The sequence below is a fragment of the Bos indicus x Bos taurus genome, chromosome 13 (genome assembly GCF_003369695.1).
Source record: "Bos indicus x Bos taurus breed Angus x Brahman F1 hybrid chromosome 13, Bos_hybrid_MaternalHap_v2.0, whole genome shotgun sequence".
Classification (NCBI taxonomy): Eukaryota; Metazoa; Chordata; class Mammalia; order Artiodactyla; family Bovidae; genus Bos; species Bos indicus x Bos taurus.
Window position 1 is genome coordinate 72725640 of NC_040088.1, and position 14342 is coordinate 72739981.

The following is a 14342-nucleotide window of genomic DNA, read 5'->3' on the forward strand; positions in this document are numbered from 1 at the left end:
GGACTGATGCTAAAGCTCCAATACTTTGGCCACCTGATGTAAAGAGCCAACTTATTGGAAAAGACTCTGATGCTGGGAAAGATTGAGGGCCGGAGGAAAAGTGGGCGACAAAGAATGAGATGGTTAGATGGCATCTTCGACTCAATGGACGTGAATATGAGCAAACTCTGGGAGATGGTGACAGACAGGGAATCCTGGCGTGTTGCAGTCCATGAGGTCACAAAGAGTTGGACACAACTGATCGAGTGGACTATAACAACAACATGCAAAGCTTCACACAGAAATGTGACTTGAAGGGGAGGCTACAACTGGGAGTTGATATACTACTTAATAAATGACAGGGAGTAGGAGATAAAGGCATCTTCCGAAAAACAGGTGACTTGGGGAGGGGCACTTATGGGAGAACAAATAACATTTCGGAAAGATAAATGGTACCTTAGGAGGATATATGGGAGATAGGGCAGTTTTGTGAAAATGTCTGGTGCTTGGAACTTTTCCCTAATTTTAAGACTTTTTCCAAAAATCAAACAACAATAGGTAGGTTGATAGGTAAAGAAAAGGTGAAAAGCCTTTGGCAAATCTTATTTATCTATGGGGAACTTTTCTCTAATTTTAAGACTCTTTCCGAAAGTAAATCAAAAGTCAATTAAAATGGATTCAAATGCATTCCTTTTTAGAGCTGAATAATATACAACTTCTTTATCCATTCATCTGTTGATGGACATTTAGGTTGCTTCCATGCCCTAGCTAGTGTAAATGCTGCTGCTGCTAAGTCGCTTCAGTCGTGTCTGACTCTGTGCGACCCCAGAGATGGCAGCCCACCAGGCTCCCCCGTCCCTGGGATTCTCCAGGCAAGAACACTGGAGTGGGTTGCCATTTCCTTCTCCAATGCATGAAAGTGAAAAGTGAAAGTGAAGTCGCTCAGTCGTTCCCGACTCTTAGCGACCCCATGGACTGCAGCCTACCAGGCTCCTCTGTCCATGGATTTTCCAGGCAAGAGTACTGGAGTGGGGTGCCATTGCCTTCTCCGATTGTTAATGCTAGAAAATACACAGAATGAAAAGAATGAAAGAAATCCATAGACTTTTTTTTAAAGCTATGGACATAACTGCAATGAAAACTGGGGTACATGTGTTTTTTTTTGGAATTTGCTGTATGATGCAGAGAACCCAAAGCTGGTGATTTGTGACAAACTAGAGGGTTGGAATCAGGAGGAGGTGGGAGGGTGGTTCAGGAAGGAGGGTTCATATGTATATCTATGGCTGATTCAGGTTGATGTATGGCAGAAACCATCACAATATTGTAAAGTGATTATCCTCTGGTTAAAAATAAAAATTAGGACAAGTTAACTCATTTAAAAGGCAAAAACTCAGGCAAATCTTATTTCCCATGAGGAAAGATCTATGAATCAGTGTTCAAAGTTACATATAGTAAGTTTTATGCCACTATTAACAGTTATAATACCTCAAAACATTGACAGTAGCCATAACAGCAGTAGCTACATCTTTAGGTCTATGTATAGTGATAAAAACGGGAAAGTACAAAAAAGCTATCGATCAACACCACTAAGTAGTAATGACAAGTTTGGTTTTTGTTGCTGTTTAAACAGCTGGTATCAGGGCTCAGTCTGAGTCTGTAAAGGCGTCTCTGGTGGCTCTTATGGTAAACAATCCAACTGCAATGCAGGTGACTCCGGTTGATCCCAGGGTCTGGAAGATCCCCTGGAGAAGGGAATGGCTCCCAATCCATTATTCTTGCCTGGAGAATTCCAGGGACATAGGAGCCTGGTGGGCTATCCATGGGCTCACAAAGAGTCGGACACGACTGAGTGACTAACACTTTCACTTTGAACGTGGAAAACTCAACAGTGCTGATGTCTGCTTAATGCAGAGAAACATGGCTTAAAATGCCATATCAGTTTTCATGATACACACATAATACAAAAATATTTTCCTTTAATAAACATTTTCTCATCATGTTTAATGGGAAACAACTAAAATCTCATGGAAAGAATCCAGTAGGGAAATTTTTACTATTGAGTTTTAAATCATATATTTTTTTCTTCAAAATCTGTATATATTATTTTGATGTTTTCACAGGTTAGTCCCGATACAGATTTGATCCACCTGTAGATAATAGAGAGGACAATCTAGAGAATTCAGATTCAAATTCAGCAGCACCTGGAAAGAGAGAGAATTATATTCTTTATCTAAAATACTTGAATTCACAAAGTATTAGCTAAAACGAAACAAAAAAATCACCTGAGACCTTTCCTAGTGTTCTGAAGAATGAAACATATCTATATATGACATGACACAAAATACAAGATAACTGCATTATCTGCCCATGGTTGAATGTGTGGCTGAGTATCAGAGCTTCTGGTTTTCTCATTCTTCATTCATTTACTCAGTCTATGCACAAGGGTGCTGTGACAAGCACTGGAAGTAAAAGATGAAGGTGACCCAGTGCACCCTGAAAACGATACGTTATAAAGTGGAAAAAGAGATGAACAGGCAATTTCCATACAGAGTCATAAATACTGAGACAGATACAAAAGATGGCACAAGGAACACGCAGAAGGGACAGCCAGCTTTGTGTCAGTACTGCCAGCTTTTTGGTGGAGGTGCTATGGAAGTAGCTACCTGAAGGATGGGAAAAAGTACAGGAGATGGAGGGGAGAAGCACGTACAAGACCGGAGGTGAGGAAGCGCACCTGTGGGCTCCTACACAGTCTGTCTGGTTAGATGCAGAGTTGAGGGGCAGAGGAGGATGGTAAGGAGATAAGGCCGACTACTTTGGCAGGACCCAAATTGATGTGGGTGTTTGGAGTCTTTCCTGAGAGCAAAAGATAAACCAGTGAGAAAGGGAATGACAGGGAAATGTTAAAGTCACCCCCCAGTGACAGCTACACAAACGTGATTGCTCGAGTCTGGGTTTTCTAGCCTTAACCACTACCAGACACTTGAGACATTGATGAACTCCGTGTTTTCTGAGAATAGTGTCAGCGTGGAGGCTGACAGTTCCACAGGGGTGGCAGAAGTAGAGGAAGGATATACGCAGAAGGGAAAAGAAATACATAGACCTTTTCAGATTTTTTTTAAAGCTATGGAACATAATAAATAAATAAGGAATAAGGATATTTTTCACTATGATTGCTCATGTGTTCACATTTTCCATTAGCTATGTATAAGAAAAAGTATACAACATAGCATTTGTTATACAAACAGTGAAAAGAGACGCCACTTACTCTTTACAGTATTTCAGAAATCAATGTCTAAATTTAATTCATACGTTTTGGCAACATACCTTCTTCTAGTTCTCTAGTTATACTCTTTTCCAACTTCTGCCGTGTCTGAAATAAGTCAAATATTATTTATGCTTAAGTTAAACAAGAGATATTATCATAGAAATGATACACAACTTACTACATGTGACATTTAAATAACACTTTTAGAGACTAGACCTAACTTGAAGATTACGTAGAAGAAAAATAATCACATAAATAAAAGAAAATGAATTCCTACTTACTCTGCTTTTAGCTAACAGAGAACATATATATGGCATGCTATTTAGATTAATTTGATAAAAGTACAATAAATGTCAGTCTATGGAGTACACAAAATTTCAGAGGTTACAGAATGACCCATAATCCTAGGAACAATTCACGAGATTACTATCTTCTTCTCCAACAGCTCTTGCCCTAAATATGTACTTCTGAGACCTTTATTTTGATTTCTAGGTGAGGGTAATGTTCAAATGGAGGAAGGAGTTTGAAGTTGAATGTTAACAAGGAGAACACATCTGTAATTTTCTTTAAACTTTTCCATTTAAGGAAAACATAGAAAGGTGAGAAGATTATACACAAGAAAACAATGTACCAGCGAGATTTAATTCTGAAGATGTTTAGTGAGAAGAATTCTCTCATAGGTGCTAGCTTCCGAACTACGTCTCATAGAGGGAGAAGGTCCCACAGGGGTCACTGCAGGGTTGAGAAACAGAAGTCACAGCTGCCAGGGTCTCTGAACGCTCCTTATCTAAAGGGCTCTATATTTGTCTCCGTTTTATATAACACAGTTCCATGCAACAGTGTTTGTTTTGTTTTGTTTTAAAGAAAGGTTGTCTATTTTGAAAAAAAAATTTTTTTAAGGTATGAGAGTCATTGATTTAGTCAAAGTTCCTAATTCTACAAAAGTAGTAACAAAGCCAATGGCCTTCTTACTGAGTCCAGAGTCTTATGCCAGCTACTTCCTCATATTAAGGAAAAAACACATAAATTCTAGCTAAATCATAGAGAAAATGAATATGTAAAACCGTATTATATAGTTCAATAATGCTTCTGGCATGACATGACATAGTAGCTTTTGAACTAAATTATATGTCTTAAAGGCATGAACAAGAATAAATTTTTATCGAACTCCTATTTGTAGCAGTCAATATAGTTAATTTACACAGCATAACAGTTTCTTAAACACAGGACAGGGAACTTGAAGGAGAAAATCTTTAGTTGAATCAAGCAGGCCAAAACTGAAGAGATTCATCCTTAAAAGGATGTTCGTTTCCTCCAGGTAAATAAAAACCTGGCTTATTAAAATTCGTCAACAAATGAATTACCCACTTTTTGCATTATTTAGGACAAAATGTAAAACACAAAACAGATCTCTCTTTACTGTCTGCTGCTGCTGCTGCTGCTAAGTCACTTCAGTCATGGCCGACTCTGTGCGACCCCTTAGATGGAAGCCCACCAGGCTCCCCCATCCCTGGGATTCTCCAGGCAAGAACACAGGAGTGGGTTGCCATTTCCTTCTCCAATGCATTAAACTGAAAAGTGAAAGGGAAGTCACTCAGTCGTGTCCGACTCCTAGTGACCCCATGGACTGTGCAGCCCACCAGGCTCCTCCGTCCATAGGATTTTCCAGGCAAGAGTACTGGAGTGGGGTGCCATTGCCTTCTCCGCTCTTTACTGTCTAGCATACTTCTATCCAAGCTCTCATCATTAGTTAGTATATACAAAAAAGTATGTGTAATCTCAACTATAATCTAAATCCGGTCAGAAATTGCAGTTGAACTTCATTTCCTCAGCCTAAAGTTTCAAGGGGAGGTGTTATACTCCTAGTCTCCTCATGGAAGTGGGGAGTTTTACCTAACGGGTGAGTTTGGGAGAAGAAACTAAGAAGTGCTTGCTTGGTTCCGAATCTCTTCTTTGAAAAGATGTATGTGCCCACAACACTGTGAATGTGGGTCTGCAGTAGGCAGCCTGCCCCAGGGATGGGGATCAAGCATTTGCTTCCACCTCTTAGGCCTGCGTTTCTGACTTGGGATGAAGTGTTCGGAGGCCCGCTGTGACTGCACAGCTAAAGCACGTCCTCCAGGTTCACAGCTCTCAAGTACTAATACCCAACATAGCCGCAGTGCTGTCAAAGAAACCTTAGACTGCTCTTCTATGATGGCAAGAAGCCAAATTAAAAAACAGCTTGAGATGGCACTTAACAAGGGCTACTTTTCTCTGGATGTGAGAGTTGGACTATAAAGAAAGCTGAGCACCAAAGAATCGATGCTTTTGAGCTGTGCTGTTGGAGAAGACTCTTGAGAGTCCCTTGGACTGCAAGGAGATCTAACCAGTGCATCCAAAAGAAAATCAGTCCTGAATATTCACTGGAAGGACTGATGCTGAAGCTGGAACTCCAGTACTTTGGCCACATGATGTGAAGAACCAATGCATTGGAAAAGACCCTGGTGCTGGGAAAGATTGAAGGTGGGAGGAGAGAGAAGGGGATGACACAGGATGAGACGATTAGAAGGCCTCACTGACTCGATGGACATGAGTCTGAGTAAGCTCCGGGAGTTGGTGATGGACAGGGAAGCCTGGCGTGCTGCAGTCCATGAGGTAGCAAAGAGTCAGACACGACTGAGTGACTGAACTGAACTGAACTTTTCTCTGCATCACCAACATCATGAAAACAGCATCAAAACCATAAACCCGTGTGCACTGACTGGATATTTTAATCACAATGATTACACGATGAAAACTAGTTCCAATTTAAAGACTCCCTGTCATTACTATCTCAGTCGTCATTCATCCAGGTGATGTCAAGACAGAGGCAAAAGTGAGCTTCATTTACAAGTTTTAAATATTTGATTTAACTACAAACTTAGAAACATTCTACAACTGCTTGGCAAGATATGTTTTAGAAATTTAAATCAAAATTCTGTCAGTAAAATAGTAATTAAAGATGTACTCTTGTGTAAGAAAATGACAAAAAAATGATCATCTAAAACTAGAAATTAATCTTTTGATTTAGTATTACAAGTTTGTTTAACCCATAAAAAGGATTTATCTAGGATTTGTTCAAATAAAAAATCACCCATAAGTGGTTAGTGTTTAGACGCCAGTCATTCACTTATGCTTAAAGGCAGAAAAACTGCGGTGGGTGCAGCAGAGCTCGGAAATGATTCTGAACCACCGCCAAAGTGAAATCAATTAGAAAGTAAGTCAAACATCTCAAAGTACACTTTCGGTTACTTGGCAATAAGGTTTCATTTCTATAGTAGAATTTAAATCCAGATTTTCAAGAAATTTAAGAAGTTAATAAGTATTTCTAAAATCGAGAAATCTAGGGGAAAGACAATCAAAATGTTCATTAATTATGGCTTTTACTTAGTGTGCGTAAGTCAAATAAACAACTCAGAAGTTCAGATTAAAACCAAGAATCAATCATATAAGAAATCTGAAACCCAAGGAAAAAAAGATATTAGAACTAACCTTGAGCAAGTAAGTCATCATGCTGCTATTTGAAGTGAGTGGAACTGAGGTAGAAGACTCTAGGTTTGCTCTTGGACAAAGATTTGAATTGAAAATTAGAGTATTATTGAAATTTCCAATGCCAGGGCGCTCCAGGAGTGGCCTCATGGTGAGAGTGCTCAGTAAAGACTTGTTCTGCTGTTTCTCCACCTCAAGTTTGGTGCTCGTCTCTGCCAGCCTCTCATTAGTCCTGGGGAAGATGGAAAACACCAATTTCATTCACGCTTCCCTAAATGACTTGCATTTGTTAAGTTGCCATATAGTAAGTGGAATGTCCCATTAAGCCGTTTGAACGCCAGAAACACAGAGCAGACCTCTTGTAAACAATGATAGCTGTAACCTTGCTCTAAAGAAGTACACATGTGTCTGGGGCTCCTCAAGTAACAAGTCACAGTTGGGAGAGGAGAGAAAGGGAGGTGGCCTCACAGTGACACCTGCTGCCTCTGGGACACACCTGCCTCCAGGAAACAGTTCAGGGATGAAGAAACACCCCATCCCACCAAGCCACATTCAAGTGCTTCCTTTCACCACCCTTGCACATACGTTTCTCTCATGACCTCGGAGAAATTAAGCATTTGGCTCTGAGGAATCACCTAGAGCCACAATCTCGAGGGAGGATGAGAAAGTCAGTGGGTGACAAAAGGGCTAAAACGGCCCCAGGAATAATGACAAGTATCCCCTGCTTTTCCAAAGTTCATTTTCTGTTACTTCACTTCTACCAAGGGCCTGCATCAGCAGCTATGTTTCATAATAAAAAAAAAAATCTGAAGAGAATTTTTGGTTTCATTTAAAAAGGCAAAAGCTCTAAGCAGCGTTCAGTGTATGTTTTCACAGTGAAGGCATCGCGCTGCCAAGCAGGGAGACCGGCCCCACCGAGCTCCTTCTCCAGAAGCCGCCCCCACATCCCAGCATCAAGTCCCCGCAGCCCCGAGCCTTGTCCGGGAGCAGCTGCGCTTCCCTTGTGCATGTTCAGTGTGGGCATCGACTAGCAGAGCCCGTCCTCGGGTGCCTGCTCCTTTGCTGTCTGCTCTTTGGCTTATGAAAGGCGTCCTAGGGGCGCTCTGCTTTCAGAAACCTGGAGTCGGCACTGCAGGTGGGATCTGCCCTCTCCAGCCTCCACACGCCCCTCAGTCAGGTCACCATGCTAGCTTCAGCCACTCTGTGAATTACCCGGCCTTTCACCCATGTGTGAATTCCCCTATTTCACAAGCCTGCTTTTACTTAGTGTAGGGAAACTTACAAGGATACCCTATCACTCATTTTTCTTAGGGCGCCCTCAGGCAGTGACTATCAGTTAGCCTTCACTTCCTACTAACCTCAGGAACCTGGCTCTATAAAAATTAGGCTTCAGAGAGAAGTTAATGGACTAAATTTATTTTCTGTGATTCTGGGTTTTGACTTACTTGTCTAGTCTTTTTTCCAATGCCTTTTTAACTTTTAGTTCCTCTAGGTAGAGTTGCTTATATTTTTCCAACTCTGCTTTATTAGAATCTTGAAAAGTTTTCATCTTGGAGAGTTCAGATTCCAAGTCTTTAAATCTGAGTTCCATCTGACTTCTTATAGAAGCAATATCCTCCTCTTGGACCTGCTGTAAGTTTTCTTGAGATGCTGCTCGTATCTAAGTCAAATTTTAAAAGATACATTTTTAATGATTATAACCTGAATATAATTATTATTATAATTATATTATGAATATAATTATTATGGGACAAATATAATTATTTGTCCCATTTAGTTTTGAGTCAGTAATTCAGAGAGCGCTTTTAAACGTGAAAATAAGAAAAGTGGAACTTTAAAATAATCATCGTCAATGTGACATGAATTAAATCTGAATTATAAAATTAATGTGGAATCAATGTTATAGTAGTACTTAAGGAACTGGATAATTCAAAGACTAAGAGGATGAAGTGAAAATTTAGAAATTGAACAAGACAACTTAAGAATAATGCCAAGAGGATGGTACCAGTTCTAAACCACATATTTTTTTTCATCCTCATAGTCTTGTTTTATACCAATTGGTCTTATAAGTAAAAGGATTCTCTAGTGAGAAGCATTCTGAAAGATCAATTTACTGATAACTGTGATGGAAACTGAAATATTTACAAGGAGAAACAAGTGCCCCCTTCCTTCCAGAAATCTACAAAACACACTGCTCTAAGGGAAGTAGAGGAAACATATAAGCTGATACATCTAAAATGTAATTTACAGTGAGGTGAATTCAAGTACATGACAGATCAACAAATTAAGCTGAAAAAATAGGTTGACTTCTTTTAATTTCTCTACGAGATCCTGTCTTGCTCTTTCTTCAATCTCAAGTTGAGTTTATACTGCTCAACTTGAGTGTGTTCTACCATATTCAGTTCTATATGAGTTTTGAGTTTCACTACCTCTTGCTCCAACTTCTTGTTCTCTTTCTCTAGTTGCTCACATTTCCTCTGCCATCCTTTCATTGATAATAACTCCTGTTGAAGAACTCGATTTTTTGCATCCAGGTGCAGACATTGTGAACATGCAGTTTCTAGCTCTGCTGGAAGATGATCAATCTGCAAGAAGAAAACAATACCATTTGGTTCTGAGGGAAGTGGACTGAGTACCGCCTAACTCAAACCGAGGATCAAATACATACGATGGTATCTGTATTGTAGAATGTAGGACCTGGAATAACTCAAAGAATCAAGAAAGAAGTTCAAACCGCCAAGAGTCACAAAATATATTCTTCACTATCATCTTAGTCTAAAAACATTTGCACTTGATTTGACACTCTTTTACTGTTCTACAGTAATACTTTTCTATCTTTCCTCCATAGAATGACTACAAGTCACCTCTTAGTAGAATGTCTCTTACTCCTTCCCGCAGCTTGTCCCACGGTTTTTAGAGAAGTTTGAGGTATCCTGTATTGAGTTATCTAGGGCTGAGTTAATAAATGCCTCCCAAAAGAAGATTGTGAAAATAAGACTCTAAGGACTAAATATGGATTCTAATCCAATAAGCCTTTTTCTGAACTACAAACAGTTTTTGCTAATTTGAATTGCATTCCAAAGAAAAATGATTCACAGGGTTAAAGAAATCCCATCTCCTAAGAGTTTAGTGAGATGATTCATACATTTTTCTGAACAACAACAAAAAATGCCTCATTTTTCTAACCCTTTGTTACTTTCCACAGATTAAGAGAACATACGAGACAAAGGAAACAAAAACTGTTTCCTGGACTATCAGTGACAGTGAGTTGGAAAGAACTTTCCTTGAGACAGAATGATTACTTTTTAAGTCAACGTGAGTGGAGTTGGTGGTTTTCAAACATGTCTACAAATTCTTTGACACTTTGCTCATGAAATTCCCTCTCCTCAAGTATGTGCTAGTCCTAGTAACTGATTCCTCCTAGACAGAGTCTGGGGAAACTGCTGTGTGAGTTTTAAAGCTAAATAGCTTCTGAATTTTGCTCTGTGGGGAAGCCAACTCTTAGAATCAGGCAACATGCTGTGAAGAAGCAAGGCCACATACTGAGCACATGTCAGTGTCCCCACTGACCACCCCACCTAATGTCCCTTCCAAAAGCCAGCTCTGTCAGACGTGTGCAAGAACAAGTCTTCAGATGACTGGTCCCCACCTTCACGACATCCTGGCTGATGCGACTGGAGAAGAAATGAGCTGGGCTCACTCACTGAGACTTGCCCCAACGCAGACTTGTGAACAAAGGAAATGCTGTTTTGAGTCACTAGGCTTTGAGGTGGTTTCTAATGCAATTTGTTAACAATAAATAACTGGCACAGATACTGATATTAAAAATGAGGTTCAGTTTAGTCGCTCAGTCAAATCTGACTCTTTGTGACCCCATGGACTGCAGCACACCAGGCTTCCCTGTCCACCATCAACTCCCAGAGCTTGCTCAAACTTGTGTCCATCAAGTCGGTGATGCCCCCAAATGAGGTACTGCAATTAAAAAAGACCTGAAACATATGAGAATGCCTTTGAAGCCGGAGGTAAGTGGCACTCGAATGGATGCAGAGAAAGAAATGAAAACCCAATGGGCTTCATGACATTGTACACAGAAGCCTGATGGTCCTTGAAGATGCTGCCGGTGTCAGCTTCTAGGCAAGAGAAGAAACTGACACTGAAACATGGGGGTGCAGAGACTCTTGCCATGAAGCAGCTGAAAGTAAACCAATGAGAGGGATAACCTATCAGAAAAATTTAAAAAGAAAGTGACAGTGAAGTCACTCAGTCGTGTCCGACTCTTTGCTACCCCATGGACTGTTGCCTACCAGGCTCCTCCGCCCATGGCATTTTCCAGGCAAGAGTGGGTTGCCATTTCCTTCTCCAGGGGATCTTCCTGACCCCAGGATTGAACCCAGGTCTCCTGCATTGCAGGCAGACACTTTACCATCTGAGCCACCTGGGAAGCCTAAGAAAAATTAAAAAGTATTATTCAATATAAAGGAACCAGGACTCACTGGGTTCAATACTGTATCCCCTTTACAGCATCTCCACGTACCCAATTGTCACATGATGCTAAAGGACAGAAATGGCTTCTGGGCTGAGATCAAATCAAGGGTGCTGCCAGGAAAACATGGTCTAAAGGTAAAACCTGTAGACTGTAAGTGTAAGACCCTGGAAAGACTTAAGGTGGTGCCTCAGATTCCTTTAAGGATCTTAAGAGCAAAAGAATGTTAAAGGTGTCATCCTGCAAAGTTTCACAGGAAGCCCAAGGTGCAGCTTCTAAGTCACTTCAGTCGTGTCCAACTCTGTGCAACCCCATAGACGGCAGCCCACCAGGCTCCGCCATCCCTGGGATTCTCCAGGCAAGAACACTGGAGTGGGTTGCCATTTCCTTCTCCAATGCATCAACGTGAAAAGTAAAAGTGAAGTCACTCAGTCGTGTCCGACTCATAGTGACCCCATGGACTGCAGCCTGCCAGGCTCCTCCATCCATGGGATTTTCCAGGCAAGAGTACTGGAGTGGATTGCCATTGCCTTCTCTGGCAATGTCATATGTAGATGACACCACCCTTATGGCAGAAAGCGAAGAGGATCTAAAGATCCTCTTGAAGAAAGGGAAAGAGGAGAGTGAAAAACCTGGCTTAAAACTCAACATTGAGGAAACTAAGATCATGGTATCCAGTCCCATCAGTTCATGGCAGATAGATGGGAGAACAATGGAAACAGTGACAGACTATTTGGGGGAGCACCAAAATCACTGCAGATGGTGACTGTACCCATGAAATTAAAAGACGCCTCCTCCTCGGAAGAAAAGTTATAACCCACCTACACAGCATATTAAAAGCAGAGATATTACTTTGCCGACAAAGGTCTGTCTAGTCAAAGCTATGGTTTTTCCAGTAATCACGGATGGATATGTGAGTTGGACCATCAAGAAAGCCGAGCACCGAAGAATTGATGCTTTTGAACTGTGGTGTTGGCGAAGACTCTTGAGAGTCTCTGGGACTGCAATGAGATCCAACCAGTCAATCCTAGAGGAAATCGGTCCTGAATATTCATGTGACTGATCCTGAAGCTGAAGCTCCAATACTTTGACCACCTGATGCGAAGAACTGACTCATTGGAAAAGACCCTGATGCTGGGAAAGATTGAAGGCATGAGGAGAAGGGGATGTCAGAGGATGAGATGGTTGGACGGCATCACTGACTCGATGGACATGAGTTTGAGCAGGCTCCAGGAGCTGGCGATGGACAGGGAAGCCTGGCTTGCTGCAGGCCATCGGTTTGCAGAGTTGGACACAACTGAGCAACTGAACTGACACATAAAATACTAAATGCTAATGAAACTTTTTAAAAGTGTGGCTATATTTACATTTTACTTTCTAAAGATGCTCTAATTTTCATCAGTGGTTCAAGATATTCCAGGTTTTGTTAAATCACATCTTACTAAAATAATCTTTGAAAAAAATCCCATGCAAACCCCACCTCTTAAAAAAAAAATCAACAAAGGAAAAAATGTATTCTTTCAGAAAGAACTGTTCTATAGAGACGTAGTCTTCATTCCTGGTGAAGAGAACAAACTGCAATATTAAAAATGATTCATTCTCTAAAATTTCACAGAAGGGTTTGGATTACAAGAGAAATTCAGAATTCTCAATCAAATCATTGCTGAAATTTCCAGCTCAAACAGATATTTGTGTACCAATGTTCATGGCAGCATTATTGACAATAGCCAGAAAGTGGAAAAACCCTGATTTCATTGACAGAGGAATGAAGAAACAAAATGTGGTCTATATAAAATATTGCTTTTCAACTGGATTCTCAGAATGTTTTAAATTAAAATCTTACTACAAAAATCATTAATTTTATGAATTCAGTCCACTTCTTCTATAAAGAGGAATTATGCTACCAGTAGCAAACAATATCTGTAAAAATACAATAAACTCTTTAATCAATGAGATTTGTCACACTGTCAAAAAATTGTCATATATTACTAGTAAAAAAATTAAAATTCTTCCTCAGTATGACAGAAATTAAGAAGTTGACTTACCAGTCTTGTACTTAACAGGTTTTTCTGAAGGTGTTCAATTTTGCCCACTTGCTTTTTGACTGTAGTTTGTAACTCGGCATTTTCTATTTCAAGTCTAAAATGCAGATTTAAAATAATTATTCTCACACATGGTGGGTTTTTTTTGTTTTTTTCTTTTGGTTGTGGACCATTTTTAGTCTTTATTGAATTTACTACAACATTGCTTCTGTTTTATGTTTTGGATTTTTGGCTGTGAGTCACATGGGATCTTAGCTCCCCGACCAGGAATGAAACCCACATGCTCTGCCTTGGAAGGCAGAGTTTTAACCCCTGAACTCTCAAGGAAGTCCTTCACACACAGATTTTTAAAATACCACACTATTTCTGAACAAACATCTGCAGTTCAATTATACAGGATCTTAGAATTTTGAAAAGTAAATGATTTGGCAACTGTACTGTTTTTCTAGTTGTGTTTTGTGGACAATTGGCTTCCCTGGTGGCTCAGACGGTAAAGAAACTGCCGGCGATGCAGGAGACCCAGGTTCGATCCCTGGGTCAGGAAGGTCCCCTGGACAGTGAAATGGCAACCCACTCCAGGATTTTTGCCTGGAGAATTCCATGAACAGAGGACCCTGGTGGGCTATATCCATGGGGTCAGAAAGAGCTGGAAGCGACTGAGTGACTAACACTTCACTTTTCACTTGTGGATAATGTGCAAAATATGGAAATAAAGGGGGAAAATATGCATCTCAAAACAGCTCAAAGCCGAAATGTCACCCAGCTTCACAGTGATGTGTCTATTATCTGATTTAATTCTCGTATTATACTGTTTATCTGCTCTATACTTAAGTTGTTTTCTGTGCTGCTTTACATCATACTTTTGGATGTGATCCTGTGTTTTTTCAGCACATCTCACGGCCTCTACATGTTGATCCTGTGCTTCTTGCAACTAAAAAGAGAAAAAAGGGAAAAACAACTGTTTTAACTACTGATAACCTAGCGAATCCGCCATCATCACTTTCTGTCTCTTTCATCTGCACATTGTTTACAGCTCTTTTCCTGCCATATGGCAGAGTTG

The 14342-nt window shown here is 40.4% G+C and overlaps 1 protein-coding gene across 1 annotated transcript in view; it reads right to left on the reverse strand.

The window, feature by feature from the left end:
- Positions 1-1935: 1935 nt before the first annotated feature.
- The window catches only part of LOC113903686 (ankyrin repeat domain-containing protein 26-like), a 41576-nt gene continuing 29169 nt past the window's right edge, over positions 1936-14342 (reverse strand). Inside the window, exons 12-18 of the mRNA XM_027560242.1 lie at positions 14143-14213; positions 13286-13379; positions 9187-9342; positions 8203-8417; positions 6761-6989; positions 3307-3352; positions 1936-2126 (exon numbers count right to left, since the gene is read on the reverse strand). Coding sequence (XP_027416043.1) covers positions 2101-2126; positions 3307-3352; positions 6761-6989; positions 8203-8417; positions 9187-9342; positions 13286-13379; positions 14143-14213 — 837 coding nt within the window. The 3' untranslated portion in view covers positions 1936-2100. The remainder of the gene's footprint in view (positions 2127-3306; positions 3353-6760; positions 6990-8202; positions 8418-9186; positions 9343-13285; positions 13380-14142; positions 14214-14342) is intronic.